Consider the following 18171-nt stretch of genomic DNA (forward strand, 5'->3'; position numbering starts at 1 on the left):
AAAAAAAAAAAAAAACCAAAAAAAAAATGCTAAATAATGCACCAGGAAACTTCTATAGCTGATAAACATTTTCAATAAAGTATCAGTGTACAATATCAACACATAAAAATCAGTAGCCTTCCTATACACAAATGGCAGACTGAGAAAAAAATCTGAGAAATAGTGTTCTCCACAATAATCTCCAAAATAAAATATCTTTGAATAACTTTAATCATGCAAATAAAAGACATATAATAAAAACATCAAGACATTGAAGAAAATAATTGAAGAAGATATCAGAAGATGGAAAGAAAACCTCTTGTGCTTGCAAAGTGGAAGAATTAATATAGTAACAAAGTCCATAGTACCAAAAGAATTTTATAGATTCCACGCAATTCCCAGAAATTCCAACATAATCTTCACAGAAACTGAAAAACTAATCTTAAGCTTCACATGGAAACATAATAAACCTAGGATGGCTAAAACAATTCTGAACAATAAAAGAACTCCTGGTGGTATCACCATCCCAGATTTCAAGTATTACAGAGCTATAGTAATAAAAGAAGCATGGTATAAGCATACAAATAGACATATTGGTTAATGGAATAGATCTGAAGATCCAGACATAATCCACACACATATGGACACCTGGATTTGACAAAGATGCCAACAAATGGTGCTGGTCAAATTGTATGTCTGCCTATAGAAGAACAGAAATGGATCCATCCTCATTAGCCTGCACAAAACCAACCCCAAGTACCTCATATATATCAGATAGTCTGAATCTCAAGCAAGAGAAAGTGGGGACTAGCCTTTAACTCATTGGTACAGGAAAGGGCATTCTGCACAGGACACAGACAGAACAGGTAGTAAGACCAACAATTAGTACATGGGAGCTCATTTCAAAATTGAATATCATTATTTCTTTAGATTTTATGGTTTAAATCTTATAATATTTGATTATGTCTTTTAGTTCATACATGTTGAGTCAAACTTTAAACTATTGAGAGATTTCTGGGTTGTATTGTAGCTTAGGGGTAGAGTTCAATTCTCAGAGACTGAAAACACAAGTTTTCAATTTGTATTCAGAACTGTACTGTGTGCCAAGTGTACAAGCTTCAGTCACTTTAACTTCATTGTGCTTCAGTGGACTTAAATTCAAAATGAGGCCAACAAAATATAACAAAAATAGAGTCCAACAAAACACCTGCAAGAGTTGTCCTGACCAAAAAGTGTCTTTGGTTGAGCACACAGATGTTCATTTCCACATCCCTACTTAAAGTAGGAACATTACAAAGGATGGCTAGCAGACATATTTATGACTTTCAGTGACTTCAACTGTAAACCTGAAGTTCATGCTCCCATTTTCTCAGCATATTGTAGGATTACCTCCTTCCACCATTTTAGTTCATTCAGTTTTAGAACTTTCTTTCACACATCAAACCCTTTATCATTTACACTAGGTTTCAGTATGCATCATGTCCCTCAAGTCCCACAAACTGTCACTTTCTACATCTATGTTTTCTCCTTTTCTTGTTACAATGATTGAAGATATCTGCTTTTCTGGAAGTCAGCCTGTAACACATTCAGCAAATCTAGGTTCTTCGACTATGGCTCCCAATTAAGATAACAGTTTTCAGTATACAAATGAGCTTCCAGGTCACCGACTATAGCAAGGAGTCCCCATCTTTTCATTCAAAAAACGTATTTGTTTTTATTTAATGTGTATGTGTATTTTGCCTGAGGTAAGTACGTGTACTAGGTGAGTATCTGGTGACCTTTGAGACCGAAAAAGGTCTCAGATCTCTCATAACTATCTGGAGTTACAGAAGGTTGTGAGCTGTCATGTGGGTTCGGAGAATCAAACTTGAAACCTCTGCAGAAGCAACAAGTGCTCTGAACCTATGAGCCTCTCTATCCCCAAATGTTACCAATCTTAACAAGAAATAGCAGCGCCCTGCTCTCAGGGGCTTCTCTGGCTTGCTTTGCTTCTTCCTAGTAACATCTCATAGGAGGGTCAGTATTGTTAGTTCTTCAGTTCAACTTTGTGATGATACCTATTATTCCCATTGTACTAAATACAATGCTCCCTCCTGTTCTTACTGTCAGAATCTCTGTTTACACTACTTCTTATTTTTAAATAATTTCCATTTTTTCTCTGCTTCCACGACAACACATTTTTTTCTTCCCACATCCCCCGTGATACTTCATACTTATTTTCTAGCTCTACAAAGGTCTATTCTTTTTAGATCTTTCTCAGGCCCTGATATTCCACTTCCACTGGCAAAGTTATTTCTTTCACCTATGAAACCTAGTCTGAAGGGTTTTGTTTTATTTTACTTTATTTTACTTTATTATTATATTATTCTAAAACTGCATTGGTAGAGTTGAAGTCTGTGACTTTCCCCTAACTTATACCAACCTCAATCTCTTTGCTTTTACTTTTTACTGATCATGCTGTATTCCTACCACACCAAAATTGGCACTTGAAAAGTAAGTGATTTCATATTCTTTTTTTAAAAATCTTTCACTCTCACTTAGAATTAGATCTCAAATTCAGTTGATTTTGTCCACCAGCGCTTGCCAGCTTCCTGCCCTGTCTGCTCCACTATTCCTCCTACTCATCACACACTCTCATGCAAGTCCTTGCACTCTTGGCCTAGCACACCTATCCTCAGATCTCTCCTTGTAACCTCTCCCTGTCAGTCAGAAGAGAACACAAAATGTCACTTCTCAGGGATTTGCCCTTTCAACCTAAACTTCCCTTAGGAAAGTCTGTACTTTATTTTCATAAAAATATCTATCTGCTATCTAACACATCCCCTTCAAATTCTTTATCTTCTCCAGTAAAATAAATTTCGTGAGATTAGGAACTTGGTTTGTCCAATAATGAACCCTGGTACCTGAAATAACATCTATAGAAAACATGCAGAATAAACAAATATACCAATTTGTACACTTTACCTAAAATCTAGGAGGTTATGTATGATTTGCCCCAAATGGGAATAGAGAATAGAGAATGGAATTCTAAAATGTTTCTACCAGATTTACTATTCATGTGCAATTGAGAAACACAAAAAAATCAGGTTCTGACATGAAAGATAAAAAAATATCTAGAAAATGCATGAAATAGACAGAGGACCATTGCTTACTGATACTTATGCCTAAGACTAACAGCAATATTAAATTTTCTGTGTGAAACATTTTAAGTAACAATAGAGATCCAAGTAAGAAAAGAAATCTGATATCTTTTCTACAAGAGCAGTTTATGTTAATTTGTCTCTCATTTTCTTCTGCCATATCTTGCAGATTTCACCTAAGTCCTCAATTGTAAAAATAAATCTGTCCATATGAATGCCAAAATAATTAGAAAGCATCTAAGTACAATATTCTAAGAAAGAGATTAAACAGTCAATTCTTGTTACATCTTTATTACTTAGACACGTACATGAGGCAGATTTACTCTTAATATGGTTTTATATATTCAGAAAACACTATATATTTTATACTGAAAGTCAGAATATCAGGCTCCAGATATTGCGAGGAGGTAGGAAGTTAAAGATGTATTCTTTTTTCTAATTTTTATTTAAATGCAGAGGCCTTCCTAGATCTATGTGGAAGATAATATTCATATAAAATATCAAAATATGAACAACTCCATATTTATGGGAGACACTCAAAAGAATTATAGTCAGCATAAGGCAGTGCCACTGGTCAAGTAGCATTTTTCATGTTCCACATTTCAAATTTAGGCAATCTTTAATCTTGATCAAACCATTTTACTGTTATAAATTATGATGATTGTTTAACCTGTGAGTAGAGAGATGTAAGTAGTTTCTTCTATTCAAAGAGATTAATTTTTAATAGTGATCATTCACGTTTTCATTAACTGTAATCACTTCTACAATTTAGCATTTCTCAACTTGTCACCTTCCATTTGGGTTTCCTTTAGATCACAGACTTCTCCCAATACAGAGAATATCTTGGTTTTCAAATAGTTGTATTTAAAAATTCAGCAAATATGGCTTTAGAATAAGTAGCAATTATTGAAAATGAAAAGAAAGATAAAAGATATATGCTATGTGTGATATTGGAGAACACATTGCATATGATAAGTATGTTTGTATATGGATGAACATGAGTACAAATAGGAGTATGTTTGAGTGTGCATGGTATATACATGTGCTTATGTCTGTGTATACATGTGCATGTCTGCAGTGTATATGTGAGCTTGTCTGTATGGAAATTACCTCCTAACTCCATCATAACAATGGCTTTCCTTATCAGGCATCCTCACTAGGTATGATGTGAAGATTGAGAAGTTTGAACTTTGAGCAAATATCAACGTTACATAGGGTCTTTGGGGCAGCTGACCCAGCTTGTTTTTGTACCTGGAGAGTCACCATGAAGTCTGTTTTCTGTACTTTCCACATGAAGTTCTTCAGGCTATTTTTAGTTTTATGAGCCAGCAAATGTTCATCTTTATCTAATATGGCCCCAACAAATCTAACAGGCACAACTGTAAATCTATATTAAATAGTAAACTTATAGTCACTAGTAGGTACATTTTTGTTTATTGTAATCTTTTATTTGTTATTATTTTGAAGAAGCAAATAGATCTCATTAAGTAAATCTCTTTTCATATTGGAATGAGCACCCCCCCACATATGTGCACATTTAAATGTTGGTGCATGTGTGTGTGTGCACATGTATGTGAAGGTCAGAGGTCAGTATTAGGTGTCTTTCTTTATCATTCTCATTTTGGGGACAGGATCTCTCATTAAACCTGGATCTCAGTGATCTATCCTGACTGGCTGATCAGCGAATCTCTGGAATCTGTGCATCTCAACTCCACCAGTCTAGGGGTTACTGATTCATGCTATTGTGCCCAGAATTTTATATGGGTGCTCTGGTTTCAAACTCAAGTCCCTTTGTTTATGTGGCAAATACTTTACCAACTGAGCTTTACCAGCTGAGATTCCTAGACCCTAAAGTAAGCCATTTCTTTTATGTAGCAAAGTTGAAGTACATTAAGAAATAGCTCTGACATAGATTTAAGCATGAGTATTGTGGGAGAGGGAGAGAAGGCATGCTTAAGATAATGTTTTATGCATCCAAGATAAAGGCATGAGCTTCTCAAGAATGTGTCCAGCTGTTTCTCAAGAGTCACAGAACACTCTGATTTTTTAATAAGTCAGTTAATATATTCTGCATTATTTGGTCTTTATGATAATTGCACAAGAAGAAACCGAAGCTTGTTCACTTCTGCCAAAGGTGAGGAAGCTGTGGCTTCAGGGCTCAGTCTGTCTGAATCATATAACTACTAAATGAAAGGGATTTTGTTAAGTCAGGTATTTTCTTAACCAAATCCTTCACACTTTGAAGACTGAGGTTGCTCAGCAACCTCAGTCATTGCTGTGCAGAGTGGAACACTGCCATCTGCAAACTTTCCTTTTGTGCTTTTGTTTTTTGAAAAAAAATGGAAATTAACTTGTATGTTCCTTAAATTTTAAAGATAGAACCCAGCTATCCCACTCCTGGATATATCTAGAGAATAATATATCCTACCACAGAGATATGTGCACATCTCTGTTTATTGCTGCTCCATTCATGATTAAAAGAATGGAGCAATCTGGATGTTTATCTATAAATGCATGCATAATGAGAATGTGCTAATATATAAAACAGAAAGTGAATCAGCTATAAATAAAAATAAAATGACAGAAATCTCGGAAAACAGGTAGATCTAGAGGTATAATAATAAGTGAGGTGACAATTCAAAAATGCCAACCAGTGTTCTCCCTCAAATGCAGGCAAAGGACATACTAGTCACTAAAGAAAGTAGAAAGATAATTATTTCAACTCAGTCTTAGTTTTTTGTTTCTTTGTGGTGGGTAAATGAATAAAACTGTAGTAAAACCATAAATGAAGCTGCATGGCTGTTCTAGGTGTATAAAAGTTCACTGAGACCTATAGAATTGAGATTGGAGAAATGTCTGAGTGGCTTTTCCTGTTGCTGTTTGGTGATCACTACTTAGAACTATCACAGGATGCCACCAAATTGAACTTTAGTTTGACTCAGCATAATCTATATGGGAACTTACTATAGCTCTGGTGGGGTAAATATTTGTTTTAAATTTTTTTACTTATAGGTCTTTCACTTACATTATCATCAGGAACCTGAACCTTTATTCTGTCCCACTATTCTCTGTATCAGAGATGCTGCTATTTTCCTGATGGGGGCCTTCCCAACCAAACAGCAGAGATAGAATCAAATCTGCATTCAAAATATAAACTTCACATTTAAAATATTTTGGAGATAAGATTGCAAAGTTTCTTATTTTATGTATAAATATTATTTATATTTATATAAAGTATATTTATATATTATACCATATAAATATAGACATATAAATATGAGATGTTATATTATAACATTTATAAATATTTTTATATTGTTTCTAATTTAGTTCTACTATACTTTAGATATGGTCAACTTGATTTAATTCACTAAGTTCCTGTTTTATTATTTGGTCACATTTTAGTCACAATTTTGATCACATGTTGACTTCTCTAAAATCACTTTTATTGTGTTTTACAGATTTTTTTTTTTTCGAGACAGAGTTTCTCTGTATAGCTCTGGCTGTCTTGGAACTCACTCTGTAGACCAGGCTGGCCTCAAACTCAGAAATCTGCTTGCCTCTCCTCTCAAGTGCTCAGATTAAAGGCATGCACCACCACTGCCTGGCTTTTTACAGAGTTTTTAAATGTCAAGAACAGCTCCTTAGGAGGAACAACAATATGAACTAACAGGTACCCTCAGAGCTCCCTCCCAGGGACTAAACCACCAACCAAAGAGTACAACATGGTGGGACTCATGGCTCCAGCTGCATATGTATCAGACGATGGCCTAGTTGGTCATCAATGGGAGGAGAGGCCCTTGGTTCTATGAAGGTTCTATGCCTCAGTGTAGGGGAATGCCAGGGCCAGGAAGTGGGAGAGGGTGGGTTGGTGAGCAGGGGGAGGGGGGAGGGAACAGGGCTTTTCTTGGAGGGGAAACCAGGAAAGGGATTATCATTTGAAATGTAAATAAAGAAAATATCTTATAAAAAAGAGAACTAGGTTGTATTTTTCAGTTTACTCTTTTATTTATGCATGTCTTTATATGCAATTTTAATATAATGTATGCCAATTACAATTTATTATTTTGTCTATATTTTTACTTCTTAATTCAAAATAAAAGCAAAGAAGTATTAAATTACAAACAGAATTGGCCTCTGTCCCTGTGGAAAACGCAAGGCTTTTACATTTTTACATTTTACATTTATAGCCTTGACTCAGATCTTCTCTTCAAAGATTAAAGATTACCTACTTATGCTTTGCATTGTTAAAATTGAAGCAGGTCACTTTTGAAGTAAGCATTAACTATTTTCTAACTTTGAAACATTTTATAAATACCACAATTCATAATCTCATGTAAAAACAACTTCATATTTTACTTTGGTTAGCACATTGAAATATTTAATAATTTTTTTTGCATATTGAATGCATTTCATTTATTTATTTACATCCCAAATGCTGCTCTTGCAAATGTATAAGTTCTTCACAAGTAAATGTCAAGATGACGGCTCAAGTTAGTGATTTACTTAGGTAACTGTTAGGTGCCTCTAACCTGGAACTTCTTTGAGGTGTGGTCACATATGTAAAGGTTCATACTTAAAGCTTTTATTGAAATATTTTTACATAAAAACTCACAAATTCGCTGGGCAGTGGTGGTGCACGCCTTTAATCCCAGCACTTGGGAGGCAGAGGCAGGCAGATTTCTGAGTTAGAGGCCAGCCTGGTCTACAGCATGAGTTCTAGAACAGCCAGGGCTATACAGAGAAACCTTGTCTCAAAAACAAAAAAACAAAACAAACAAACAACCCCCCCAAAACAAACAACTCACAAATTCAATGTTTTCTTCCTTTTTCTGCCCATTGTAGGTACACTACACCAACAAACTATTCGATGCATATAGTCTCTTTATCATGTTTGTCACTATAATATACTGTTAGATATAATATATTGTATGTTAGACTTAAGATTAATAAAGGTTTAAAATAATTTTAACATATCATGAATTTATGTTTTAAAATTATATCACATTTTGTATTATCCCTCTCTCTTCTAAGCAAGAACACACGCACTGTTCTTGTATGTGTGAGTAGGGAACCCCAGGATTTCACTTTACAGACTTGAAGAACTCCCTCTGTAGCCCAGCTTTTTAGTTACCAAGATGAAAGGCCTTGCTGTATTACTTGGATAGAAGGCTATAGTCGTGCATCAAATACCATTATAGAGGGTAGTACTGTGTCATGTACTACTGTGACGGAACTCTGTTTTGTGAGAGTCAGTGATATGTTAATTACCAGATGGAAGGTCATAATGTCTCAGTTATTAGGACTGAAGGAAGCTTATCTCCATTCTGAATCTTCACATTAGGAACTTGGCATTGACAGCGTGTCTTCGATTTTTCAGAACTCACCTTGGGTAGCTCCTCAATCTGATTGGCATCCAGATAAAGCTCTTCTAGTGTGCGTTCGAAGTTGAAGACCTCCTTGGGCACCTGTTGCAGGCTGCAATGGGAGTAATCCAACACTGAGATGATCTCTTCCTCTCCACGGAAGCAGCGGCATGGCACCAGGCGGCCGATGAGCTTCCGTTTGGTGGTCATCTCCAGGCACTGCACTGAGAGAGAACACACAGGTATTTAGCATTGACACTCATGGGAGATTGCATCTTCAGCCGAAAAGGTTGGCTATGATTCTACAGTGTGGAAGGTCTACACAGGACATGCAACCATCACAACCTTGAGCTCTGTAACTGCCCCAAGATGTGGAATCAGGCACAGGGCAACTTCCACAGAACTTTTTGAAAGAGTTCAAAAATAGTCAAATTTCATCCCCAGAGTTTTTGATGTCTTTTTGACCCATAGATAGATTCCATGAATAACTTTATTGTGGACCATGACTATTCTGCATTCTCATAACACTATCTTCATGGAATCTATGCTCTTGGATCCATAGAATCCTGATTCACATTGAAGAAAAGGATTTATAATCAGGTTAGACATTTCTAGGAAAACCCTGACATATCTCTTTTTTATTCCTCTAAGTTAAAATGAGCAAAGGCCTTGTAGACTTACATAATGATATTATCAACAGTAAACATATTTTACAGGTTTTCATGTCATTTTCTCCCATGATAAGTTTTTGAGGGCCAAGGCAGTACTTTATTCCTCCTGATATCTGTCTAGGTGCCCAGAAAATGATAAGTATTTATTGACTATAGAGTGACATGTGTGCCACTCACCCAGTAATATATGGATGAGTAGATGAATGCATGGAGCTCTGTCCCTGATTGCTATCAGTTACTAATAACTGGTCTGAGAAACCTCTTATTTTTAACTAAAGGTCACTCTCCTGGTGAATGTACCCTGGGAACAGGGAGACATTGTTTCTTCACTGTGTGTTCTTTCCCCACGTACTTATCTTGAATTCTTCAAGGAGACCTTGACTTATATAGTCTTTAATATATGGCATTTTATATTTATCTTTATACATATTATATAATATATATGAACTATCTTATATCTTAAATATATATCACTGAAGTTTGATGACTACAAAATTAGTATTAAATGAATATTAACTCAAACTTTGGATTTCATTTGTAGTGTATGTGTATGTGTGTGTGTGTAGACCAGGGATAATCCTCAGGTGTGATTTTTTTGAAGCCAGTCATGGTTTTTGTTTTTTGTTTTTGTTTGTTTTGTTTTGTTTTCCTGAGATAGGTCTCTCTTTAGCCACAAATGTGCTAAATTGTCTAGGCTAGGTTGCCAGCACACTACAGGGATCCTCCTATCTCTGCCTCCCCAGTGCTAAGATTAGAAACCTACTGGAATCTATATCACCAAATCTCTCTCTCTCTCTCTCTCTCTCTCTCTCTCTCTCTCTCTCTCTTTCTCTTTTTTCTCTCTTCTTTAACATGGGTCTTGTAATAACTCAGGAACTCATGAATTCATGTTTGTGTGACAAGCTCTTTACCAACTGATCCTGATCTACTTTTCCAGACTGTTATTTTTTTGTAGAACAGAAGTTTATTACTGAGGGGATGAAGAGATGGCTCAGCAATTAAGAGTGCTTGCTGCTCTTGCAAAGGACCAGTGTTTTGTTTCGAGCACAAATTTTAGGTAGCTCTGCAGGCATTTAGGCCCCCCACCCCCTACATACTCACATGCACACATAGATGCACCCACATCTGTAAAAATGTATTGTTTAAATAATGACATTTATTTTAAAAAACTCTATAGCATTTTATTCTTTAAGTTGCATAGTTTTCTCAAATTTGGAAGCAACCAGGCACAATTTATTTAAAAGCTGCTGGGTTTTCATCCAAGGCTGTCCTTATGCCTCCTTTAACTTCTGAAATTCGTGCAAGGATATTCTGGGGACAAGTTGGTGAATAAGCACTTATATACTTTTTTTCCACAATGGAGTCTGAAGAACACTGAAAACCTTAACAAGGTGAGTTTTCTTCCCCTCTACCTTTTATTATTCCAACTCTGACACTTCCCATTTCTAGGGAATGAATCACAAGACTTGATAACTATTGTTTTACCACATTTTATTGAAATTGTGGGATTGTGGGACAGATTTATGTCTCTAACTAGAATCTAGCACATACTAAGAATCTAATATCACCCTAAAAAATGAGTGGTATATACTTGCTACCTAGTAAACATGTCCAGAGTACTCTGCAGTTATAAAGATAAATGATGATAGACTATGGTTAGCATTGTTTTGTTTTTTACAAAGATTTGTTTGTTTATACGTATACCTGTATGAGTTCATGCATTCATGAATGCGTGTGAAGGTGTGCATTCCTATGTACATACACAAAAGCTAGAAGAGAGCATCTGGTGCTTTCCTCTATCGCTCTTTGTACCTTTGAGGTGGAGCTTCTCCTGGAATTTTTGGCTAGAAGACAGTCTTCTTTTCTCTGTCCTACTCATAGGTGGGGTAACAGATAGGCGTGAGACATCTAGTATTTAAATAAGTTTTAGGGTAAGGATTCCAGCCTTGATGACTGGGTGACAAGGCCTCCTGATCACTGAGACATCTTTTCAGCTTCTGAACTGGTGCATTGGTGTATCCTTTGCCTGTGTTTTTCTATGTACCTTCTACGGACTCAGTTTTCTGCCTGTCTTCTCTGGATGAGACCACATAGGTTTAATCCCCACTGAACCTCAGTACTCTAGAACACTGTATCCCTGCTTCATCTGGAGCTTTTGCTTCTGTAGACCAATGCAAAGCTTCCTTCACCCTCACTTTGTAGAAGATGCATGTAAAAGCTTCCTTCACCCTCACTCTGTAGAAGATGGACACATGTAGAAGCTTCCTTCACCCTCACTCTGTAGAAGATGGACACATGTAGAAGCTTCCTACACCCTTACTCTGTAGAAGATGGACACATGTAGAAGCTTCCTTTACCCTCACTCTGTAGAAGATGGACACATGTAGAAGCTTCCTTCACCACCACTCTGTTATGTCTATACTTCCTTCCTGTGTTATTGCTTGTTATTTTCTGAATTCCATGTCTTCTTCCAAAATACTGTTCCCTCAGTTTGGTATAAGATGGCTACCATTTATTAGCTGAGAAAGGATGTGTAGTAGGCACATTTTTTTTTTTTTGAGAACTTGCAATCTGAACTGGCTTATTTTACCTACAAAGGAGTAAAAGTTCATCTGGATATACATTTCTAGGTCAGAAATAATTTTTCTTTATAAATTTAGAAGCACATTTGGGGTAGCTTGTAAGAAAGCCCAGTTCCATTCCTATTTAAAGTCATATTTCACACTCAACTGCTCCAGCAGAAAGTTTAAAATTTTATCTCCAGTTTTAAGCATTCGTGACAATGTGCTTTGCATGTGCTTGATTTTGATGAGTTTTCAAATCTTGCAATTCTGCTGAAGGTTGTTATTTAATAGATGCTTTCCCCCCTTCATCAGTAAGTTTTCTTTGCTGCAATTCCTCATTAACTGGATGAGAAAACTTAGATACAGACTATCAGTAAATTGATTATTCTCTACTAATTTCTGTGTCATTGTTCTTTGACTCTATTTTCAGGAAGCTTTCTCAAGTTTATCATCTAACCCTAGGTAGTGATTTGTCTTAGTTCCATCAGAGTATTTTGTACTTTATGAGATCCTTAGGCTGAATCCTGAATGTTAAGCTCCCAGTTTGTGTATCAGAGGGTCATGCCATCTTCGTTTCTCTCAGAGGATGTTAACTATGGACTCATCTATTCCCTCACTTTCCTTGTGTAGCCCCTGAGATCCACTTTGTTTGTTTCCTTTTGTCTTCATCTCTCAGAATAGAGGGTTTCCTTAAATAACTGGTAATCTGTGGCAGTCCTCCAATACTGGATGACTCTCTAAAAGGATAATTGAAGCTTTGTGTGCATGACAAGTTTTATTCAGAATGAACTGTCAGCAAGCTAAAGAAAATTCTAAAGAATGTTCTGGTCATCTACCTGGCCTGGAAAAATTACTCTTTGCAGAGGCAATTTTCCTATAGTTTTGCCCCCCTCCTCTGTTGTCGTCATATATGTGAGTATGTGTATGTATGTGTATGCAAATGTGCACATGAATGTAGACGGCAGAGGTTACCTTTGTTTGCTCTTCAAGACTCATTTATCCTGTACTTTGAGACTAGACCACTCTACAACTTATTAACTGAATTAGCCTGATAGATTACAAGCCTTCTTTTCTCTATCTTCTATTTTCACATGGCTTCTGGGTATTTTACATGGGTTCAGGGCCTCATGTTTTCATAGAAAATACTTAACTGGCCAAACTTTCTCTAGCTACTCTTCAATATTCATGAACTGGAAAATCAACTCTTATACCTTAGAGAGTATTTTATAATGTTGTTAGCAATGACTCTCCAATGCATTTTCTCCTCTCCAGATATTTATATTTATATCATGTATATCTATACCTATATTTACTCTTTCTTCTAAAAACATGTTGAACTTCCCTACTGAAATCTCCTCATGTCTACATACTAGGGAGAAAACATGTAGATAAATCAATAATGGCCATATCTAGGTTTCTCTCAATGCCTTTTGTTCTTCCAATTCTTCCCCAGTTAACCTATGGTAGTTCTGAGCAGAAACATCATGGCTCCTCTGATGTCATACTATGACATCATAGTCTAACTTCAGACTAATAACATCACACCTGCTCTCCTATCACATTTTGATATAACATTGTTCTATTGAATCTTCCAACATAGGTTCTCTACTCTAAGTCTATTGAGGGGCTGCCATCTACACCAAATGTGTAGTCTATAGTGTTAGCTTTCTATAGACATTCTGTGCTTACAGTTGCATAATACCATTTACAATTCCCAACACCCACTTCATTGACACAAGATAAAAAGGTAAGTGGATGCCTATAAAAATTAAGTGTCTTTAATAAATTTATTTTCTTCATCACATATACTTTATGATCTAAAGATATCACAAGCAATAGTGCTTTCAAGACTGATAGTCTTGAAAGGGAGCTCATTGTGGTGACCTTGAACTCTTGAGCCAGATGCCTGGATGTATGTGACCCCTGGCATATTATTTTAATAATATTCTTGATTTCATCATCATGAAAACTACAGTATACATTTAGTGTAGAGAATTTTATCTTCAAGTCTGAAGTCAGTACTGTTCCACCCATACCTCCCAGTCTCAGGATGGTTCTACCACATACTTAGTCTTTCAAGTCAGAGATCTCGGGATTGTGGCTGATTCTTATAGTTCACTCATGTGGTATTTTGCAGTCAACAAGCCAAAGCAACTCAAACACCTGAAGTTCCCTGAATCATACATGTCTGTCTTGAGAGCTCCTCAATTCAAGCTCATACTACAAACATCTTCTGTATCTGTATCTATCTTCCTGCAATGATACTTTGAAAAAAACATGTATATGGTCTAGTGAAATGACTCTCTGAGCAAAATTGCTTGCTACAGAAGGTTGATGACCCAAGATTTGTCCATGGAACCTGCATAAAGTTGGAGGAAAAACTTACTCCTAAGAGTTGTCCTCTGACCTACACATACATAACTATATATTATATATAATATGTACTTTTATGTATTTAAATTTTATTTAATAAAATATTTCATAATGTCTAACTCCAAACTACTCTAAAATGAAGGCACAGATATGATTATGCATTCCTTCATGGCGGCTACTTTATAGTTCTCAAGAAGACTCTCAAAAGAACTGTGATTTTAACAGTGGTATCACTAAGTATGAACTGATGCTCCTCTTCTACAACTACACTCAGCTTCAGTTCTACTTGGTCCCACTCTTCACATCATCTCCTATGTTTTCTTTAATTGAAAATAGATCCTTTTTTCATACAACCTGTCCTGATTATAGTTTTCTCTCTCTTATTTTTCCCAGCTCCTCCCTACCTCCTCTCCCTCAGGATCCATTCTGTATCTGTCCTTTATAAGAGAAGAACAGGCTTCTAAAAGATAATAGCCAAACCTGACAAAATAAAATATAATATGCTGAAGCAAAAACTGTCATACCAAAGTTAGACACTGCAACCCAAAAGGAGGAAAAATGTCCTATGAGTAGGCACAAGACTCAGAGACTCACATGTTCTCACATTAAGTCTCATAAAAATACAAAGCTAATAGTTATAATATTTATTCAGAGGGCCTGGTGTAGACCCATGCAGTCTCTATCCTTGATGTTTCAGTCTCTGTGAATTCATATACTTCTTGCTTAGTTAATTTTGGGGGCTTTGTTCTTTTGCTGTCCTTCATCCCCTCTGGCTGTTACAATCTTTCTGCTTTCTTCTCTGCAGGATTCCCTGAGCTCTGAGTCTAGTATTTGATGGAGACTTCCATCAAATTTAGAGTTTCTTTCCACATAATGTGAGTCTCTGCATCTTTTTCCCAACCTGCTGGCAGATGATGGGAAATGCTGATGACAATTGTATAAGGTATTGATCTATGAGTATAGCAGAATATTGTTAGGAATCAGTTTGCTATTTTTATAGATCACTAGTGGTTGCTTTTTCTGTAGTTTTCTTTGCTATCTAGACTCTGGTTATCCATGCAGTGTTAGCTATGGGTTCCTTCTCATGGAGTGGGCCATAGGTCAAATAAGCCTTTGGTTTGCCACTCCTAGTTCTGTGCCACCATTGCTGGAGCATGTATGAAGGAAGATTATATGATAGGTCAAAGATTTTGTGGCTGGGTTGGTATCTACACTTCTCTTTAGTAGCTTGAAGAGTACCTTCCCACACCAAACAGACGAGAGTAGGGGTGCAGGCTCCAAGTAGGCACCAGATCAACTTCTTGGTGTTCATGAGTTGTGTGGGTGCTGTCCTGAGTAGTAGAGCCCTGTTGTCAATTTGTAGAGAGCATAAAATTACATATTCTTACACCAGACTCCTGGGTGAGCTATGCCTTACTCTGCACAAGAAACAATGGTATATTTTTCCTTGAATTTTAAAAATTCAAATTAAATTGGAAAATAGTTTTTCTCTATTTGTCAGAATAGACTATGATTTCTGTAGCATGAGAATATGTCATGCACCTATGTGCTGTGGATCACTTTGATTACATTTTAATTATTTAAAACTCAGTCTTGTGAATATATCAGAAGCTATGTGAGGTCTGGGTCCACATCTGACCTGTTCAACATGGTGTTTCTCAGAATGAGTGTAATATCAGGTTCAAAGTAGATACATAAAAAATTAACTGTGTAAGTAAATAGATATATGTACTAAAGATGATTTTATTTTCTAAATTTGTATAGTCTAGACCCAGCTATATAACTACTGAGCATATACCCAAAAGATGTTCCATCATACTACTAGGACACTTGTTCAACTATGTTCATAGCTGTTTTATTTGTAATATCCAGAAACTGGAAACAATCTAGATGTTCCTCAAATGAAGAATGAAGAAAATGTGGTACATTTACACAAGGGAATACTATTCAGCTATTAAAAACAAAAGCATCTTGAAATTTGTAGCAAATGGATGGAAATAGAAAATATCATTCTGAGTGAGCTAACCAAGATTCAGAAAGACATACATGGTATGTACTCACCTATAAGTGGACATTAGCCATAAAGTACAGGATAACCATGCTATAATCCTCAGATCTAAAGAAACTAAGTAACAAGGAGGACCTAAGGGAGAAGGCTTGAATCTTATTCAGAATGGGAAATAAAATAGATATTGGAAGTAAATGTAGGGAAGGCATTGGGTATGAGAAATTTGTATAGTCTACACAGTTTTAAACTAATTTACAATCTGTCAACTTGGAATTTTTTTTTTGTGTGTGTGTATTTCCGGCATTTTAATGATAAAATGATTAAGAGTTAATGGTGTGTAATGAGTATAAAGCTTACAGATCTGGCTAGGATTTCACATCTCCTTAGGCAAAGCCATGGCTAGTTGGTTCACTTTAAACCAACTCTATGTGTACCTATCATCAGCTGAACATTTAGACACAGGACATTGCTGTCTCTCTCCAAAACACAGGAACAATGAACACATCTGATGGGTAATTTATGTGCAGAATATTGATACAATGATGAACAAGGAGGTAGCACCAAGGGAGATAATTTGGTCTCATATTTAATGATCTGTTTAAAATAACTTTTTAGATTGAACAACAATAAAATAACTTTTTAGATGGAACAACAACAACAACAACAACAAAGGCAGAGAGAGATTGTGTCTTAGAAGCAGTGTAATATTATACCTAAGAAATTGTGAACATGTCACATACATACCACATATAGAAACACACATTCTCTTTTTCTGAATTGTGGTCACAGCCTAGAATACATCAAATCCAGGTAGCCTCTCACCTGGAATTTTGTACACTGACTGAGTAACAATATGATTTCCAGTACTGCCTCATATTTACACTCATGGAGGAGCAGTTAGGTCAGCCATGGGAGTTTCTGTCATCCCTGCATGTGGGAGGTAGATGCAAGAAGACAAACAGCTCAAGTCCAGCTTGGGTTATACAGGGAGCCCTGCTCTCTTCAAAGGCAGAAAAAAATTTTTTTTTAGATTCTAGGAGTTTTCTTTTTTTCTTTCTTTCTTTCTTTCTTTCTTTCTTTTCTTTTTTTTGAAAGGGATGGAAAAGGTCAAAAAGAAAATAAGAATGTGTTTCTTTTGGCAAGACTAGTATAGTATGTTTCTCTTAAGTCAATGATAACCTCTTCTCTGGGTTCCCACAACCTAGAGAATTTCCCTTTTAATTAAATAATGTATGTTTTCCAGTCTGAGTTGAATCTATCTATGGGGGAATTTTTTCTTGTTTACATTAATGGCATGTGGTCTACAGTCAAAGCCTCTCTTTGAATACTCTATCACGAAAAAATAAGCAGCATGGCTTCCTAGACAGGCCTAATTCAGGTAAAATCATAGGGAGATTCACCTTGTTGTATTATGTAAATTCAATACCAATGAAAATTTAGATAAAAAAGAACTGCAGTAACCTGAGAATTTTGTGTACCCTAGTCAAAAGTCAGAAGTTAAGAATACGTGTGCCCAGTGCCTGATTATCAATAGCTTTTTATTCACTGTAACCTCAGGCCAGTCTCTGAGCTGATCTTGCTTTACATGCCATACCTGCAAAGGTGAGGGCCAAAAGAGGGCTTAGTCTTTCCAAGGTTTTCTGTGGCATACATGCTGTTTTTATTCATCCACACAGTCTTGCATTTTTCAAGTGACAAATGTTTTTAGTTCATCTTCTGGGAAGCATTTTGCCTTACTAACTGTGCTACAGGGATATGGAAATCTGCCAAGCTCACTCCATGTCCTACTTAGAAAGAGGAATCTTTAAATTCATTGCACTCAAGCATATCTCTGAAACCTGTATCAAGGGTCATCTCCATGAGGATTGACGATGCTGAGTGCACTGCCAGAGGCTTGTTTAGTTTTTGACTGTTGACACGAGCATATTTGAAACCTAATTAGATTTGAGGGTTAATTTTCATTTTACCATTCTAATACCTGAGTTTTAAATATTTTCTTTTTCAGAAGATAGACACATGAATGGTACGCCAGCTCTAACTACAAAAATAACAGGAAGCAACAACTACTTT

The 18171-nt window shown here is 36.2% G+C and overlaps 1 protein-coding gene across 15 annotated transcripts in view; it reads right to left on the reverse strand.

The window, feature by feature from the left end:
- Nucleotides 1-18171, reverse strand: part of Lrrc7 (leucine rich repeat containing 7) — a 483929-nt gene that overhangs the window by 245409 nt on the left and 220349 nt on the right. For all 15 annotated transcript variants that reach the window (XM_031375980.1, XM_031375979.1, XM_031375984.1 and 12 more), the window contains one exon: nucleotides 8507-8709. In XM_031375980.1, coding sequence (XP_031231840.1) covers nucleotides 8507-8709 — 203 coding nt within the window. The remainder of the gene's footprint in view (nucleotides 1-8506; nucleotides 8710-18171) is intronic.

The sequence above is a fragment of the Mastomys coucha genome, unplaced genomic scaffold (genome assembly GCF_008632895.1).
Source record: "Mastomys coucha isolate ucsf_1 unplaced genomic scaffold, UCSF_Mcou_1 pScaffold16, whole genome shotgun sequence".
In the NCBI taxonomy this organism is placed as follows: domain Eukaryota; kingdom Metazoa; phylum Chordata; class Mammalia; order Rodentia; family Muridae; genus Mastomys; species Mastomys coucha.